General features: G+C 42.9%; 1 protein-coding gene across 2 annotated transcripts in view; it reads right to left on the reverse strand.

Annotated features, from left to right (window-relative positions):
• Nucleotides 1–211: 211 nt before the first annotated feature.
• TCFL5 (transcription factor like 5) overlaps nt 212–18,789 on the reverse strand; it is a 26,400-nt gene continuing 7,822 nt past the window's right edge. Inside the window, exons 2-6 of one of the 2 annotated variants that reach the window (XM_085846854.1) lie at nt 17,089–17,254; nt 16,045–16,213; nt 15,695–15,926; nt 2,933–3,015; nt 212–1,036 (exon numbers count right to left, since the gene is read on the reverse strand). In XM_085846854.1, coding sequence (XP_085702980.1) covers nt 1,029–1,036; nt 2,933–3,015; nt 15,695–15,926; nt 16,045–16,213; nt 17,089–17,254 — 658 coding nt within the window. In that variant the 3' untranslated portion in view covers nt 212–1,028. Of the gene's footprint in view, nt 1,037–2,932; nt 3,075–15,694; nt 15,927–16,044; nt 16,214–17,088; nt 17,255–18,789 lie in introns of both variants that reach the window. The other variant, XM_085846853.1, reaches the window with a different exon arrangement.

Consider the following 18,789-nt stretch of genomic DNA (forward strand, 5'->3'; position numbering starts at 1 on the left):
ACAGCTGTGCTCCAAGAAATGGTTGGAGTGGTGACCTGTCCAAGAATATGCCAAATAGCCAATGAAAAACTGCTTTGGCAGTTCCAATGCTCTGTTCAAGAGTGTGGGTCTAAGATAAGAAGAAGAACATTTGCATGGACAGTTTCCACTTGCAAGTGCTGTCGAGAGGTCATTGTTTGATTCAGAGTGTGCATACGCCATAAATATAGAGTGCGATAAAACCGATTTATTTTTTGGTGAGTAGAGTCAAAACACAAGTACATGTTGCCATCATTGCTCTATCATCACTGCACGACCCACAAATTAAAACGTAGCATGACTATCTTCTCTCTTCTTGGACAGTTTTTGTTAACAAGTCTGACACATGTCACACGCACACACACACACTACCTACACACACCTTCAGTAACAACGACATTTTAAAATTTCTCATATAATTCTTCTCTGATAACAAGACTTCTACATTTCTTTACATGTTTTGTCATCAAGAGAAATCACGTAGTTTCTTGCACTCCTGTTTCCAGCATACAGGTTTCTCATACCACCAGGTACAATGAGTGATTCCTGCATTTCACAATGAAAGGATGTTCACAGTGAGCTACGTGTGAACAGTGAGCATCCCCGTGCATTGCTGTGACAAAATAGCTCCAACGCAAACAAGTCAAACAAAAGCACACATGGGGAAACATGTTCATCCGTGCTTTTCTACGAGCACATAAAACCCCGAAAACATTGCAAACAATAAGACAATTTAATTAATATTTACTTTGAAATAATTAATTGGTGTGTGACATGCATTAAAGTTCAACAAATAAACAATAATGACGCTGAATTAAAGGATGTTTCACCTTTTCAAAGAAATACAAACACAAGGAAATTGGCGGCACAAACATATAAATGAACAACCAAACGATATTTCATGGAGTTATAAAGTGAATCTTCATGTTGCAGGGTTCTTGAGCTTCGTTTCCCAAGCCTTCTTGAGCATAACACTGGATTGTTCTGCAGTCTTGTTTTGAAACATGTTTTCAAATCCCTGAAATAAAGAAAACGCTGTCATTGATTATTATAATAAACGAATATATGCATCACCATACATGCGAAACACCAGCGTGATAGTGTTGTGGTGCCGGGTTCGGTAGCGAGGACGAACGCCAGACGGAGCAGTTGAGCCGTCTCCTACCGAACACCGGAATTGAAAGGTCGTCACCCTGGATAACTCCGGAGTCGACGGGCCACTTAAAGGACCGTGGTCGCCAATATTTCAACGGCGTGAGGTAGGGTCCACTTGTCTATTCCAATTTACCTAAGTACTCACGCCGTCTAACTACCGGGGAAACCACACTCTCGGCTGACTCTGTCCGAACCGAGTCGCTTGTACCGACTCGGGTCCGGCGTACCGAGCGGGAGTTACCAGAGCCGCGCCGGTCCCAATGACAACTTACGGCACACGGCCTCCCTAATTCCCAATACACACCGTGCTAAACCAAAGAAAGAAAGTGACAGACAACGAGCTGGTGCATTGAACAATTGGGGGTTTATTTATAATGGGGCAGGGGAGCACAGAGAGCAGAGTTATCACGACTATAAGAAATGCAATTTACAATGTACAAGGCGCTTCAACAGTTTCTACTTACAGGACAGTGCCACACACACACACACACACACACACACACACACACACACACACACACACACACACACACACACACACACACACACACACACACACACACACACACACACACACACACCCAAAAGATATGGACCCCGTGGGTCTTTATTCGGCCCCTCAGCCCAGAGGGAAGGCGAGCTGGGGGAACAGAGCCTGGCCAGGTACTTTCCCGCCTTGTGCGGTCACAACGGTCTCCAACCACCACGGTGGGACTCAAACTCACGTTCTGAAATCCACGGGTCCACGACCCTGGCTGCTCAGCCACCACCGCCACGAGGAGCCACCGCGAAGGACTGCAGACCGAGACCAAGCCACCGCACCAGACCAGAAGCAATCGGCCTGGAAGACTGCAGGATACTCGTCCTGACAACCACTCTACTCTTCTAGCCAGATCCGAGTGATTTCTTCCCCTCCCACTCGCCTCCTGATTGGACGAGGGGTTGTCAGGTGACTAGTGGCCTCCCCTCATTGGTCAGGCCGAACACTCCATCTCATCTGACTAAGGCGGAGCCGACCCTGAGGAGATGAGCCTCGTGATTGGACAGGGCATCTTGGGGGGTGTGTAGGGGCGTCTCGGAGGCCCGCCCCCCATAGGGGCTCTGTAGTAGCTTTCGGCACTCTGGTCTCCCATTGGCCGGAGCGCCTCGGCCCTGCTTGCCCTTCACCCATTGGTTGGAGGAAATGCTCCATGCCCTTCCTCGGAGCGGAGCCTCGATCTGACGCGATGGAGGCTCCGCCCTCACCTTCAGCCAAAAACACGTGGGCAATGGAGTTGGTGGTTTGAAGAAGTGAAGGGGATTTGTTGTAAAAAAAAACTAACTATAAAGAAACTTCGCAGCGCACACATGTAATTCTCATTAGACATAGGGGATGGGACCTAACTATAACACATACTTATCGAGATAACTGAGCTACGGGGACTGCTGTCTGTCTGTGTGCAAATGGCTTCCAGATTCGTAACAATAGTTCATAGCTGGGCCAAGATTCGAACCGAGGTTAGACAGTTCAGAGACGAGTGTGGTGTGCATACCTCTAGTCTAGGCTACCTGTGAGCTGTATAATTCAGCATACCATTGTTGAAAAATAAAATAACATGTAAAAGTATTTTGTTTTGGTGTACGTACTGTCATTTGAACAGTGATTAACTCTGCATGATGTCAGAGAAGTTTAAAACCTAAAAATCCACAATGACATGGTTTGTGTTCTGGCACATCCAAGAGAATGGGAAACGAATGAGAACTGTTACTCCAAATTTACCTTCTTGATGTCTTCTCCGTACTTCTCTTGAATGTACATGAGGAAGTCGGTGGTCCATTGTAGAGTTGTCGCCTTGTCTGTCTCTGGGGTGCAAAATGGTACAAGGTAGTTCATTTCATCACAGCAAGATCTTATGCGCTTCCTGGAAAAAATAAAATAAAAAGACAGCAGACAACTGATCATCTGACAGAGGAAATATCTGAGTACATAACTCCTTAGGCTGGTATCCCTGGGTCTTATCCCATGCAGTGTGTTCATTTGTCCAATGTTTACAAATGTCCTTGTAATTCATATAAAAGTACAATGATGTCTCCTTATTCCTTTGTCCTGAATGCGATTTATGTCCAAAACTACGAGAGTCGTTCAAGGATTACATGGACCTTTTATGCTATAAAATCAAAATCCAAAGTGCAGAATAAAGGACTATGCAGATAGTTTTATCCATCATGCTGTCTCGCATTGGAATTCACTACCTTTAATGTGCTTCCTACAATCTACCCAGCTTTCAGAGGAATGTCATCAATTCCTACTTCTTACATCTTTGAGGTTACAATGCATTTCAAATGACTTCTGATATTTCCTGTTACTTGGATATTTTTCATTATTTTTCTCTTTCTTTTATTTTGTTTTCCATAATCCTTATCCTTATCTAATCTTCCCTTTGCCCCTTACCTAGAGTGGCTTTATGCCTTGTTTGGGACGATTTACATAACAACAACAAAAATAAAGTAAGGGGAAGTTGATGAACCTTTTATTTCTCAAAAGAAGCTGACACATGCGAAGTGCGGATTGGCGAGAGCGTCAGGGCAGGAATTTAGAATTTGTTCAGGGTGTGGGCGATAACTCAACTACCCTTTGCAAAAGACACTGTGAGATATTAACATCCACCAACTAATGATGGGACTTCCTGCAACAACTGTGAGATGCAACATTCTGCCTGCAAAGCACTAACATGACAGTTTATAGTCAGGTCAGAAATTGAACCCTGGCTTGACAGCTCAAAGTAAGTGCACTAACCCTCTACCTTGTCAAGGTGTGTGTGTGTGTGTGTGTGTGTGTGTGTGTGTGTGTGTGTGTGTGTGTGTGTGTGTGTGTGTGTGTGTGTGTCTGTGTGTGTGTGTGAACATTCCGTATTTAAAGATACACATCATAACACATTATCACAGGTGATCTCAAAATCGTGAAAGATGTTAAATTATGTGCATTACTTACAAAAGGATCGAATAATAGAAAAAACAAAAAGGATTAAATGGAATAAAGCAATGAATACAATAGTAGGACTGATGGAATAGATGAGAAAACAAATTGATAAGCACAAAATACCAAACATATCAATGGCTTTACAGTTAGAGGAAGTCAAGAAACATGTAAAAAGGAGAAAATCCAACGGCCAAAGTCATGTGATGATGCTCAAGGTTTTTCTTCACTTTAACATCTGCCGAGACCAAGGCGAGTGCCTTCTCACCGAAACGTCGGCTTTACCGACTAATAATTCCAGATTTTTTGATTGTAAACTTTTAAGTTAGAAATACACCCATGCGGGAGTGACGGTCATCTCTGCGAGAAACAAGCATGAGTTCCTGTTACTAGGGTGTAGTGTTCTCGGGTCAGGAGGGATTTTTGGCCAACTTTGAAGTCACGTGACGCGAAAACGAAAGCGAATATCGAAAATCCGACCCAACAAAATCTAGATATTGTCCCATAGATTCATATGCCACAATCAAATTCAAGATAACTTAAGAAATGTAGGAGGAGATAGATTTTGAAAATCGTCATTTTGCAATTACATGAAGCAGTTTTCGCAAAATTGAAAGTCACATGACGTGTACGTATTCGAAGATATCGGTATTCTTTCGAATGGACATGAAAGACAAGGTCAGCTGCTATGCAATGACACCATTCACTAACTTTTACCATGCCCAGTAGAGAATATATAGCCTCCCGAAGGTAGGGCAGTTTTTGCAAACTTTGAAGTCACGTGACGCGAAAATGAAAGCGAAATTCGAAAATCCGTCCCGATCAAATTTAGACATTGTCCCATACATTCATATGCCACAATCAAATTCAAGATCGCTTGAGAAATGTCGGAGGAGATAGATTTTGAAAATCGTCATTTTCACAACTTCAAAGGCCTCGTGACTTTGACCTTGACCTTCGGTGACCTTGTAAGTCATACCATCGTGTACGTCTCATCGACCTCTATCAGGATCACTAATGACCAGATCTCCCACTTCAACTTCATTGTGAACGGACGGACGGACAGATCGAAGGACATCGACACCTATATTATTAGGTCATGCTCGAAGAGATGACCTAAAAAGGAGAGTTGTTGATTTGAAAAGAAAAGTTTGAGTCAATAATCCAAAGGTAATTTTAAACAATCTGGAAACGTAATTATTTAAATCGGCTTCAAACACAATGTGTTGTTGTTATAATTGACAAAGCAAATAATAATATTGCAATTGTGTGCAAAACATCTACATTCAAACATTATAAGTATATGTAGAAAAATTACGGGCACCCCTCGCTGCTCCTATGGTTGGCAGTGAGTGCCCTGGAAAAGCAGTGAGGGGAAGAGAGTGGCATTTCTATATGTGATAAAATCGCGTTGTTCAGCCAGTGGGTTGCCCAGATAGCTTAGATGGCAGAGCACTGGTATGGTTTTCCAGAGGACCTGGGTTTGATTCCTGGTCTGGGCCTGTAATTTTTCCACATATACTTGTAATGTTTCTTTCCTGTTCATTTATAATTACATTCAAACACTTTTGGAAGAGTCAGGTTGGGCTTACAGACTGGATTCTCAAAGACCTACAAAATAAGTAACGATAATAAAAGACTTGACACCACACCATGTAACTCACTCAAAAGCGAGAAGACTGTTAGTTCCACATAAACACCATAAATTACCATTCATTTACTGGATCCCAAAAATGCATAAAACCCTTGTAAGATGAGGTTCATCATCGCAAGTCGAGAACGCAGTTTGAAACCATTGTCAGGTAGTATAACTGGGGTGATGAAAATAATTTATAAATGCCTTAAAACCCATCATGAAAAGGTGAGGTTTTAATCTGGTATTAAAAAAATTTTGGATCATTGTTAATTCCAAACCTGTAATCGACAGTATCCACAACATTAATAACACGGGTAAGGCTAAATGTTTATCAACTTGTGATTTTTCCACATTATACACAAATATTCCACATGACAAGCTCATAACTGCATTTGACAGAGTGGTAGATAAAGCATTTGCAGGAGGTAATAAAGTATACATTAAGGTCTATCAAAAAAGAGCAAACTGGTCGATTAAGGAAAATCAATGTTCATGTAGTTTTTCAAAAAATAAACTTAAAGAAAGTATTAGATTTCTCCGAAACAACAGTTTCTTTACATTTGGCAACAGGAAACTCCAGCATCCATCTATCTATCAGGACCACACTGTGCAGAGCGTTGGTGCCTAAGCAGTCTCCTTGGCTATTGGGCACAATCCTAGATGGGTCACCACTCCCATACAGGATACCAGCGAGCTGGCACTGACTTTGACAACTGCAGAAGGATGACAGGCAGAGTCAACCACACCTGGTATTTATTCAATAGCCAAATGGGATTTGAACTCAGGATCCTAGGATCCCAAGCCCACCACCCTAACCATTAAGTCAACACCAGGCATAATATACTCCAGCAGACAGTGGGGATACCCATGGGTTCAGATCTGGCCCCTTTATTTGCACATTTGTTCCTGCACATGTATGAGTCTGATTGGGTCCAGAACCTGTGCAGGAATAAATTAACAACTGCACGAAGGTGTGGAAACATCTTTAGATTCATTGATGATTTATTGGCAATTAATGATGGGTTTGTGTTTGATCAGCTTCATGATGACATATACATATATCCAAAATAACTCGAATTTTAAAGGAAAACCAAACTCACACTTCAGTTTCATTTTAAGAATTACAAATTGATATCAATAACTGGAAGGGCATTCAGTAGAGTGCATACCTCCACCACGGAATGCCTGATCCATGAGAACATATCGGGCCCAATACATTTTTGAAATATCATACTACATATTGTTTTTGGAACTATCAATGGTGAAGAATCACTTTCGAAATTAAATAATTCTCGTTTCCAGATCTGGATTTGGATGTTCACCAAAATCGATTCAATTTGTCATGGTCACACACCCAACCTGTCCACCAACTTTCATCCGAATCCGTCCCAAACTTTTTTGAGATATCGTGATATATATATATATATATATATATATATATATATATATATATATATATATATATATATATATATATATATATATATATTGTTGTGGTTACCAAATTCGCAAACCACCATTCAGGTCCCTTAGGTGAGGTATCTCGGTAAGTATATGTGTAGTTAGGCCCAAACCCGTTGTCTAGTGGGAATACATGTCATTTATGCGTGCTGCGACTCTTCAGGATAGCCGTTTTTCTTTTACTATCTTTATTTTGGACCAACCGCCATGATTACCACCACAACCACAACATCAACGACCAACCACAACCACCGCTTCACCACAACCGCCACGACCTTCACGTCACACCTCGCAACCGTAGCATCGCCACCGTTCTTGCCCCGCTGTGGGTACCGGTGTTGGACTCGTGCAGGGCGCGCGTCGAACAGCGTGAACAAAATCACGGATTTTGTGCTTCAAAAACGGATCAAAAACGACACACGCCCACTTTTTGCCGTCCAATCGGTGAGCGAGGGGCGATTTGGCCCCGCCTCCAGGACGATCGATATATGCAAATTTATGGATCAAAAAGCCTTCACGCCCACTTTTTCTCGGGCCAATGGGGAGCGAGGTGAAAGGTCAAAGGGAGGGGGTCAAAGGCGAAGCTACGGGGGGGATAAAAGGACCGTGTTCGTCAGTCAGAAGAGGAGAGTCGGAGAGTCCAGAGGGAAGGAGTCGGAGAGTCCAGAGAGAAGTGAGTCGGAGAGTCGAGAGTCGGAGAGTCCAGAGGCGGAGAGTAGGAGAGTAGGAAGCAGAGGGTCAAGACTTCGCGGGCGGTGGAGCTGCTCGTCGTGTGCGTTGGAGTCGGAACGGAGGGGACGAGCTGTGGAAAGGCGGCGACACCAGACGAGGGGGTGCTCGCGTCGTGCAGGGAGCTGCACCCGAGGGAGGCCGACAGCGCGACCTGGCCGAGGTGGAGACGCACACCAGCGATAATAAAGGTCCTCTATACCCCGAGCATCAGCAACCCCCTCCTGTTTCCCCCCGCGCTGAGATAGTGCGACCAAGGGGGCCCCTTTCCCACCCCCTACCAGACACTGCCCGCGAGGCCCGCGGGGTTGGGGCGCCATCGCCGCTCCGCGTCTCATCACCAGACGGGTAGGCGCGACCCGGTCTCGGCCTCAGGCCCGCCTCATTCTTGGGGGTATTCTTTTCCTTGGTTTTGGGTATGTGTTGTCGGCGCAGTCTGTGAGGTAGAATTGTATAAGTGTTGCCGTGTGCTCGGTAGTCGGTATTGTCGGTATATATATATATATATATATATATATATATATATATATATATATATATATATATATATATATATATATATATATATATATATATATATATACCGGAAGTCGGTATATATATATATATATATATATATATATATATATATATATATATATATATATATATATATATATATATATATATATATATATATATATATATATATATATATATATATATATATATATATATATATATATATCCTGGTGTTGGCGCAGTGGTTAGGGCAACGGCTTGGGATCCAAGAGATCCTGAGTTCAAGCCCCGTTGAGCCACTGAATTAATACACCAGGGGGTTGACTCAGCCTGTCATCCTTCCGAGGTCGGCGAAATGAGTACCAGTATACTGGGCCGGTGTATACCCCGGTTAAAATAGGTGTACCATATCCCTGTGTCGTAAGAGGCGACCAGGGTTGCGTCAGGAAGGGCATCCGGCGTAAAACATGTGCCAAATCACTATGCGGATCATACGGATGATCCGCTGTGGCGACCCCTAACGGGAGCAGCCGAAAGAAGAAGATATATGTATATATATATGTATATATATATATATATATTATATATCAGTTTCACCCTATCTCTCAATGGTGAAGAATCACCTAAAAAAATATCGAATCCGGATCCGAATTTCGATCTTCACCGAAATTGAATCAATTCTTCCTTGTCACACACCCAACGTGTCCACCAAGTTTCATCCGAATCCGTCCCAACTTTTTGAGATATCGTGCTACATATCATTTTTGGCCCGATCTCTCAAAGGTGAAGAATCACTTAAAAATTCCAGTAGCCGGATCTGGATCCAGATCTTCACCAAAATCGAATCAGTTCGTCTTTGTCACACAACCAACCTATCCACAAAATTTCATCCGGATCCGTTCACAACTTTTTGAGATATCCTGCACACAAACAGATAGACGGACAAAAAAAAACAGACAGACAGAAAGGGGTGAAAACACAACCTTCTTCACCTTCAGTGGTGTAGGACTGTGAGAGCAACCACACGTAGCACTGAACTTGTTGGTTCACGAGTCAGTAAGTGACCACTATATTCGTTATGGGTGTGTGTCTGTCTGTCTGTCCCGAGCATAGCTCCGTGGGTTTTGACCCAATCCTGATTAAATTTGGGTGGGAGGTTTATATCATGATCTAGTTGTGTTTTCCTGAGAATGGGCATGCTGCGACCATTATGGGCGGAGCCACGCCCAAAAAACATGTTTTTAGGGGGTAGCCGGTTTCAAGTTACATCTTCTCTGAGGGGGTTTGTCGAATCTGGCAGGGGTTTTCAGTATTTGGTTAGCCCAATGGCACCTGCATAGATAGCCCCACGGAGCTCGATTTTTCATTTTCGTCCCAAGGTCAAGGTCACAAGGTCACGAACTTAGAAAATATCAAAAAAATCAATAAATTGGGCATCGAGCTCCTCGGGTTTTCAACTGTTTCGAATGAAAGTTGGTATACAAGTAGTGCTCTTCGAGTACTACAACTTTCATCATTTACGTTTTTCCCAATTCCCGCCAGTTTGCCCGTGGCGTCCCCTCGAAGGTCAAAAAATAAAAAGGCGAACCGTGTACATTGCTCGTGAACCGTCGCCGTCTCCAGACTTGTCAATGGATTAAAACAACTGGGAGGGCATTTACTAATACAGGGAGATGCAGTTTGCAGATTAAAACAAGTTTTCTTTGAGATCATAAAACGACACCAAATTGAATTAGCGAAATACAACACAAATAGTAAAAATATTATTAACGAGATATTTATACAAATACATTCAAATATATATTTAAAACCATTTTCATTGTAGCATGTAGACACCACAGTGCATCTTGTAGATATCCGTTATAAATAACTGTTTGAATATTTGAATAACAGGTTGATTCAGAGGTAAGTGGGGTGGCACGTGCTGGGTGGTGGACAAGTTATATTTTACGTAAGATGTGCATGATTTAATGTATTATCATGTAATGAAATGTGTGATGAGAGTTATAAATGTGTGATAATACATTAAATCCTCTGGTGACAAAAGTTTGAATAGTGATGTTGCTTTGATTGGTTGACTGACTGCCTGGACACAACTGAGGTTGTGGATCTCTTGATGTAGGTAAATCTGCTGATGTGGATCTGTGGCCGAAGTTGTGTATTTGCTTTTTGGAGAGGTTCTGGGCTGAAAAGATTGAAACCTCAAGGAAGAATCCATGCAGTCAGGAAACCAGTCAATTGCTTGCAGGTTGAGGTTCTTTACTTTAGGAAAGGGAGCGATGTTTTGAAGTTTATAATTCAAATAAAGTTGAATATAAGATGTTGTGAAATTCACATCATTTACAGGAATCCTTTGAATTATATTACACTAGCAAATACAATCTGTTGCTTTACTGAAGGGAGTATTAAGGGGTGGGGGGAAGAAAGGGGGAGTGAGGGAGAGATGAGGGGGGATAGAGGAGAGAAGGGGGAGGAATGAGGGAAAGAGGGAGAAGCAAGAAGGGAGTGAGAAGGGAAGGGGGAGAAGAGTGAGAAAGGTGGGGTGGGGAAAGCGATGCCTCACCAAACGTCACTCTACACTCCAGAAGGGGGGTGGGAGCGAGGAGGATGGGGAAGAGAGAGGAGGTAGGTGTGAAGGGAGTGGTTCTTGACTTGGTTTTGGCAGTGGTATTGATGGAGAAGGTGTGGGGGGACAGTACAGGATTAAATGAAATGGGGAACATTAAAATAGCACATTAATACAGCACACGTAGACCACCCAGAGATGTCCATGTGGGGTGGAGAGGGGAGCAGGTTTGGAGGAGGTAAGGGTGAGGGGAAGGTGAGGGAAGGCAGTGTGATGGGAAGGGAAGGTAGCATGAGAGGAAGGGAATGTGGTGTGGAGGGAGGGAAGGCAGCGTGAGGGGAAGGGAAGGCAGTCTGAGGGGAGGGGAAGACAACGCAGTGCTAGGGGAGTGGAAGGCAGTTTGAGGGGATGGGAAGGCAGCATGAGGGGAAGGGAAGAGAAGGCAGCGCAAGGGGAAGGGAAAGCGGTGTGAGATGCGGGGAAGGGAAGGCAGTGTGAGAGGTGGGGAAGGGAATTCAGCAGGAGGGGAGGGGACGGAAAGGGCGATAAAACGTGCTCAAATAACAACATTTTCCTTTTAACCACTGGGTTCAATATAAAACCAGGAGGGAGCATTCAAAACCCACGCTCTCTACCTGGAAAAGGCCTGCCTGCGTGCATGCTTGCACATGCAGCGACCTTTGCACCCCTTTGGTTGGCTCACTCTGAGTCTGATTCGTACATGCTACACTATGGGGAAGCCGTTTTAAATTCAAACCTAAAAAGTCAGTCCTAAACAGTCCCCTTAACAGAGGGTGAGGGGTGGGGGAGCAGGAGGAGAGAGGGAGTGGGGTGGGAGAGAGGTAGAGGAGTGGGTGAGAGAAAGAGAGGCAGAGGGTGGTAGAAACAGAGGAGAAGAATGGGAGTGAGAGGAAGAGCAGTGAGAGAGGGTGAGGGGAGAAAGGGGAAGTGGAGAGGAGTGGGGGGGGGGATTCCGGCAGATGTGACGTTCAGTTTAACATCTATCCGAGAGACGGCACACATATTGATGGATCACCCTGCTTGTGATACACCGAGATGATGGTTCATAGCTGGGTTGGGATTCGAACCCTGACTGGGCAACTTTGAGCAAGTGTGTGTACCGCTCAGTTATTTGGCTGTGATGTGGTGATTCATTGCTTTGTAACAACTGAAAACATTTTTTACTCATTGTAATCATCAAATTTATTTTGCCTTCCTAACCCTGGAGATATCCCCATGGAGAACCGCACTATGGAAGCTTGAAGAGCACTCGCCAAGTGGCTTACCCACTCAACCAAGCACTCCAATGAAACAATTGGAGAAACTTTTTAAAACGAATCTTTTAATATTTCATTTGTGTCTCTCTATGCCAAAGTGATGGGTCACATAATGAAGGAAGATCATACAAAAAGGGGAAACGTGGTGTAAAATAAAATTGCACATTTTCAGCGAGCGAACCACCACCCGAGGCACTGCACAGGCAAATGCAGGCGAGTGGGTGCTGAACTTTGTTCAAGTCGATCGACATATTCAGTGACGGTGTGAATATTGTAGAGCTAAGCACTCACCAAGTGGCTTAAGCACTCAAGGTAGCAATCCAACAAAACGGTTGATAAGGAACTTGGCAAGGAACTGGCTTGGCAAGCGAATAGCGATTGCCGATCAGTCATATAAATACCATGCACCCGGAGACGCCCGGAATGTCAAGCAATGTCCGAATTGGACAAATTAACACTTTTTTGCAGTCATAACTGCTGCTGAAGTCAATAAAGAAGCTTAAATTTTGAAATTCAGCTGAGATGAAGAGATTCTAGAGGTTATGGCATCTGCAGAAATGAAATAAAGCCATGAACACTGGTGTCTCCAAGTGTTTATAAGCATTGCAATGTATCCAGCGGTTCGTAGATATGATGATGAGGCAGTCAGTGACATCAATGAGGAAAGTTAAAAAAAACTTTATTGTTAAGAAACCATTGTGGCCTGTTCCAAGTCAAGGCATTGTTGAGCAGGCCCAAAAAATGGCAAATTAAGATCCCAGTGAGGGACTGCGAAGTGATCAAGGATGAGCCATGATATAGGATAATTAAATAAGGCTGTTTATTATCTTCAAAAGTGGTGTTTAAATTAACCCAAACACCCAATTTTCACTCATGCACTACCTTGGAGTTCCCTGTGTATGTATACTAAATTTGGGGCTACTAGGTTTCATGGTTTTGGAGTTATTGAGGAGACGGATGGACTGACTGAAGGACGGGCTGACTCATGGATGTGTGTGTGTGTGTGTGTGTGTGTGTGTGTGTGTGTGTGTGTGTGTGTGTGTGTGTGTGTGTGTGTGTGTGTGTGTGTGTGTGTGTGTGTGTTTCAATGTTTTATTAATGGAACTTCAACCAGAGAGTTGATGTCAAAGCCACCCAATGCTCACCTGTTTATACATTTATCGTTTTTGAAAGACTAGTCTAATAATATTTTTTATAAAGCATTGCAGTGAAGTCTGATCCAAATAATTTTAAAGCAATATATGTATTTGCATATTGTAATCAGTAAAAAATAGTGTGGTAGATAAAAACTTTAGAAAGGAAATAACTTGAACGAAAAACTTTAACATTTTCACGCTCACGCCGGGGGTATCACTATAGTTCTTCGGGGGTATCTGTTCTTCGAACAGGCGAGCTAATAAATTGCTGAAAGTTCAATCACCGTTACATTAATTATCCCCACAGTCTTAAAAAAAAAAAAAAAACAACGACATGGGGAGGGCCTGCAAGCAGCAAATTTGATTGGTCGAGTTGATGTAAAATGCAGTAATAGTTTGTCCAAGTACTGCTAAATGAAAGGTTTTTGGAAGTGACAAGAGAATTTGTGTTCTGACATTTTCAAGCAAATAATTCAAACGAAATAAAATAAAGAGTTTAAAGGTTGTAGAAAAAATTTTTTTTGGAAGTTTACCATCATTGATGCAGTGTCTCTCACACCACCTTATTTAACATGTAATATTCGTTCTTCAAGCCTGTTGTTTTTGTCCTTTATGATGTCCCTAAAAACAGTAAGTTTCCTGTTTGGAATTATTTTCAATTTTGTTTGACGACAAGACAGGCAGACAGAGTAAAGAAAATTATCTCACTCCTCTCTGTGCATGCATGCACGGTGAGGACAAGGTTCCATGCAATTTGCCAAATTCAGAACCAAAGTACTGCTAAACTGCCGGTTCGTGTTCTGATTCATGTTCAAACTAGAACGGGCACTCGTAGAGCGCATACCTTCGCCGCAGCCACTAGTTACCTTTGTATTAAGTTGTCCACAACACATCTCAATACAAATATGCATTTTGTGACCCCCATGACCTTTGACCCACAACCGCTACCTCGGGTGACAATAGTACTATACCTTGTGTCATTTCAGAAGATGGGGAATTGAACACTGAACAATTTGGAGTTAATATGATGTAAATCGGAAACATATTAACGGTTTTCATCATGAAAAAATGATGTTGACCTTTTTGTGACCTTGACCTTTGATCCGATCGCTCCCAAAATCTAATGGATTTGTCCTTTCATGATGCCAAACAAATCCAAAACAATTAAAGCCTCTCTGCATTTTGTTTTTTTTGCGTTGAGTTGTCCACAACGCTTTCTGATATAAATGTGAATTTGTGTGACCCCCTTGACCTTTGACCCCCAACCGCTGCCTTGGGTGACAAAAGTACTATACCATGTGTCATATTAAAGGATGGGGAATTTAATTTTGAACATTTTGGAGTTAATTTGCTGTAATTCAAAATAAAATTGACAATTAATCGCGAAAAAACGATTTTGACCTTTTTGTGACCTTGACCTTAACCTTTGATCCGATCGCTCCCAAAATCTAATCGATTTGTCCTCTCGTGATGCCAAACACATCCACAAAATTTCATGACAATCTGCGAAGTGGTTTTTGTGTAATGTTGTCCACAACGCTTCCCAATCAAAAACTCCATTTTGGTGACCCCCTTGAACTTTGACTTCCACAGACTAACTAGGGTTGCAAACACTATACCATACGCTATATCAGTGGATCGGGATTTGAATACTGAACGTTTTGGACTTAATTTGATGTAAATCGGAACAAAATTGACACTTTAATCGCAAAAAAACGATTTTGACCTTTTTGTGACCTTGACCTTGACCTTTGATCCGATCGCTCCCAAAAGCTTCGCTTGGCGTCCTTGAGTAACTGCACATCATCTCTGAAAATTTAATGCAAATCGGTCCAGCAGTTTTTGCGCAATGTTGTCCGCACACATATTTACCAATAAATAAATACACAGGGGTCAATACAATACCTTCGTCAAACGAAGTTTGCGAAGGTAAATATAACATTCAATTGAAATCAAGTAGTTATCACAAAGTGACATTTGGGGACAGACAGACAAAGTGAACCAATTGCTTAACCCCGATTTTTAACTTCACGCACATTGGGTAATGAAGACAGATAAAACCACCTGCACTGACCATCACTTTTTTTTTTATCACAATATTATAATGAAAGATCATGAAATAATTTATTTTATACAAGCACTAGGAATATGAAAGAATTTTCAAAATGTGTTTTTTTTCTTCTATTTATCCCTGGGTATCATGCAAGTCACCTCGTTTGAAATTATGTAAAAACAAACTAAGAGGACAGACACACGTACCTCCTTTCTCTTTCCAATTGATTATGTCGTTCTCTCCTCTCATTCCCCCTTTCCCCATGATAACGGAAGTTTTGACTCTCTGTACCCAAGCCTTGTGCCAAGTCTGTATGCGACAACAGCTGTATATTTGTGTTGGTGATGTCACCCAGACGTTTCCGCATTGATGGGCCTGTGCCAAACCTTTCCTGGGAGTGTTTTGGGTACTTCGATGCCTGAATCTGCATGTCCATACCTGTTGATGTGAGGTGGTGGGGAAAGGTAAGGGGTAATGGGTTATGTAAACACCTTATTCAACGAGAGAAACAATGTCTTGGTTACACATCAATTCTGAAAGGGTGCAGTCACATAACCTTCTAAGTCTTTCCAAATCTTCATGGATGATGAGTCCTTGATGTTATAAAATGATGTCATGGGCTGATAGTCCACAGGTAGTGAGTGTGACTGTAGTTGTCCAACAGCATTGGTCTTCAGGTTTAAAGGTCTCATCAATTCACTCATGTGTTTGGTGGAGGATGGATTCTGCAATGGACAGGAGTGGGGCTTTCTCAGCTTGTGAATAATCTTATCCTTAAAAATGGAAACATCGCAAATATTACATCAGGGTGACTTGGCTCAACTCTTACTTCACCAGGGCCATGTGTTGCTTCATATTTTACCAAGGAAAAGCTGAAAGAGCAGTATGAGACAGTCAAACTGCCACCTTTAAATTATATCTGTAAAAACTGTAAACAGTGATTTAGAATTTGGCCAAGTCACAGACATACAATGGCCTGCTCTTTTCTAAAGGGTGGCTCACATCCACTCCCAAGGATGGAATACTCACCTGCCTGTGAAGTACCCAGTGGACTAAGAATCAAACCCAGACAGGTCATTCCAAAGTCTGCTACCTCTGATGGTCAGCATTAACTGAATGCAAAAATTGCTTCTGCAGTTTTGTCATGGCATAATGACACAATCAGCGCTGCACCACACTCGCTTACATGCATGATCAACCCGTGCCTTCTGAGAAGGCTGAGAAAGCTACCTCTTCTCTCTCACACACACACACACACACACACACACACACACACACACACACACACACACACACACACACACACACACACACACACACACACACACACACACACACACACACACACACACACACACACACACACACAGCCTTCATTTAAATACGGGAATCAAACAACTCACATTTGAACAGCTTCAATAAATCTGAGATGGTGAGATCATATGTGTGGGATGTCCTGTGAACCATGTGCGCCCACACCTGTACAGTACATGCTCATTTAAATACGGGAATCAAACAACTCACATTTGAACAGCTACAATAAATCTGAGATGGTGAGATCATATGTGCGGGATGTCCTATGAACCACGTGCACCCACACCTGTACATGAGCACCAGAGATGGCAGGAACCTCCACTGGGCATTCACAAGATGCATAAGCCAAGTGCAACAAGGGGTTGTTAGAATCTGCACCCTGAAACAACTTCCCAAACATCTGCTGATGCTGGGAATGCGAACTGCCCTCTGGTTGGCGGATGCTTCCCAGCCTGAAAAAAAAAAACAGAACATTTGGTTTTACTTTTAACATCAAAGCAGTTCAAGAACCCATCCAGCCGAATTAATTCCCCTACTTCTATAAGATAGATGGTTTTAATGTAGATTTCCATGCATTTTTACCTCTGTCACTGAAGATGGATGGTGATTATGCATTCACTTCTGTCTGTTTGTAAGTAGGATATCTCAAAAAGTTATAAACGGATTCGGACAAAACTTGGTGGAGAGGTTTCGTGTGTGTGACAGGGACGAATTGATTCCATTTTTGTGAAAATCCGCATCCAGCTAAGATAATATTTTAAAATTTTTCTCATTGATTCTTCGTCATTGAGAGATGGGACCAAAATGGATATACAGGACAGGTCAGGTACAGGAGCATGTGCTGGAGCAGCACGTTGCTGCATCCACTTTCCGCCAGGACTCCAGAGGTCTCCATCTGGCCATCCCCCAGGCAGATGCCTGGCCCGTCCCCATCTCCTTGAGATGCTAATCAACTGCTGCAACCACGAGGCATGTGGTCGGCCCAATGGCCTCCTCCACTCACAAGGCTCCCTCGCTGAGAGAATCTGGTGAGCAGGATCAGCATCAGGAAAACGAGCCACATGTCCATACAGTCGCAACTGATGCTCATAGACTATGCAGGTAACAAATCTCATTTGAGTCTCTCTCAGCAACCGCTCGTTGAACACAAAGTCCGACCAGCGATAGCCAAGGATTCTCCAAAGAGACCTGGTACCAAAGGAATTAAGTCTCCATCTCATATCCCTGATCAGAGTCCAAGTCTCACATCCGTAAAGCAAGATTGGAGGCACCAAGGACCTGAAGACTTGAACTTTCGTCCTCCTGCCCAGGTACTGACAGTGCCACACCCCATTGAATCCATGATACACCGACATCCAGTGAATCCATGACTCCCCAGGCCAGACCCAGATGTCTATTGACCTCTGTTTCAGAGACACGAATATCACTGCCAAGGTAAGTGAATCTCTCTTTGACCTTAAAATCCTCACCCCAAACAGGTACAGACAAGATAGTAGCATCCAAGATGTCAATGAAAGCCTGGATCTGAGTTTTTACCCAGGAAACTCCTCATTCAGCACGTCCAGGGCCCCTAAAAGGATATCCAGAGTCTCCGCAAAGATGACTGCATCATCTATGAAATTAAGCTCAGAGATATTGACATTCCCAAATGATGCACCACAACTTGATCTCTCCGACATCCTCCCCAGAATCCAGTTTATACAAGCGCTGAAAAGTGTGGGGATGAGTACACACCCCTGGCGGTACAGCCTGATATTTGAAAAAGTTATGGACAGATTCAGATGGAACTTGGTGGACAGGTTTGGTGTGTGACAATTGATTAGATTTTGGTGAAGATCGAGATATGGATATGAGAATTTTAAAAAGTGATTCTACACATTGGAGAGATGGGGCCAAAAACGATTTATTGCATGATATCTCAAAACGTTGCGGACGGACGCTGACAAAACTTGGTGGTTGAGTTGGGTAGGTGACAAGAACAAGCTGA

Source organism: Eptatretus burgeri, chromosome 11 (genome assembly GCF_056783735.1).
Source record: "Eptatretus burgeri isolate ZD-2024b chromosome 11, Ebu_testis_v1, whole genome shotgun sequence".
In the NCBI taxonomy this organism is placed as follows: Eukaryota; Metazoa; Chordata; class Myxini; order Myxiniformes; family Myxinidae; genus Eptatretus; species Eptatretus burgeri.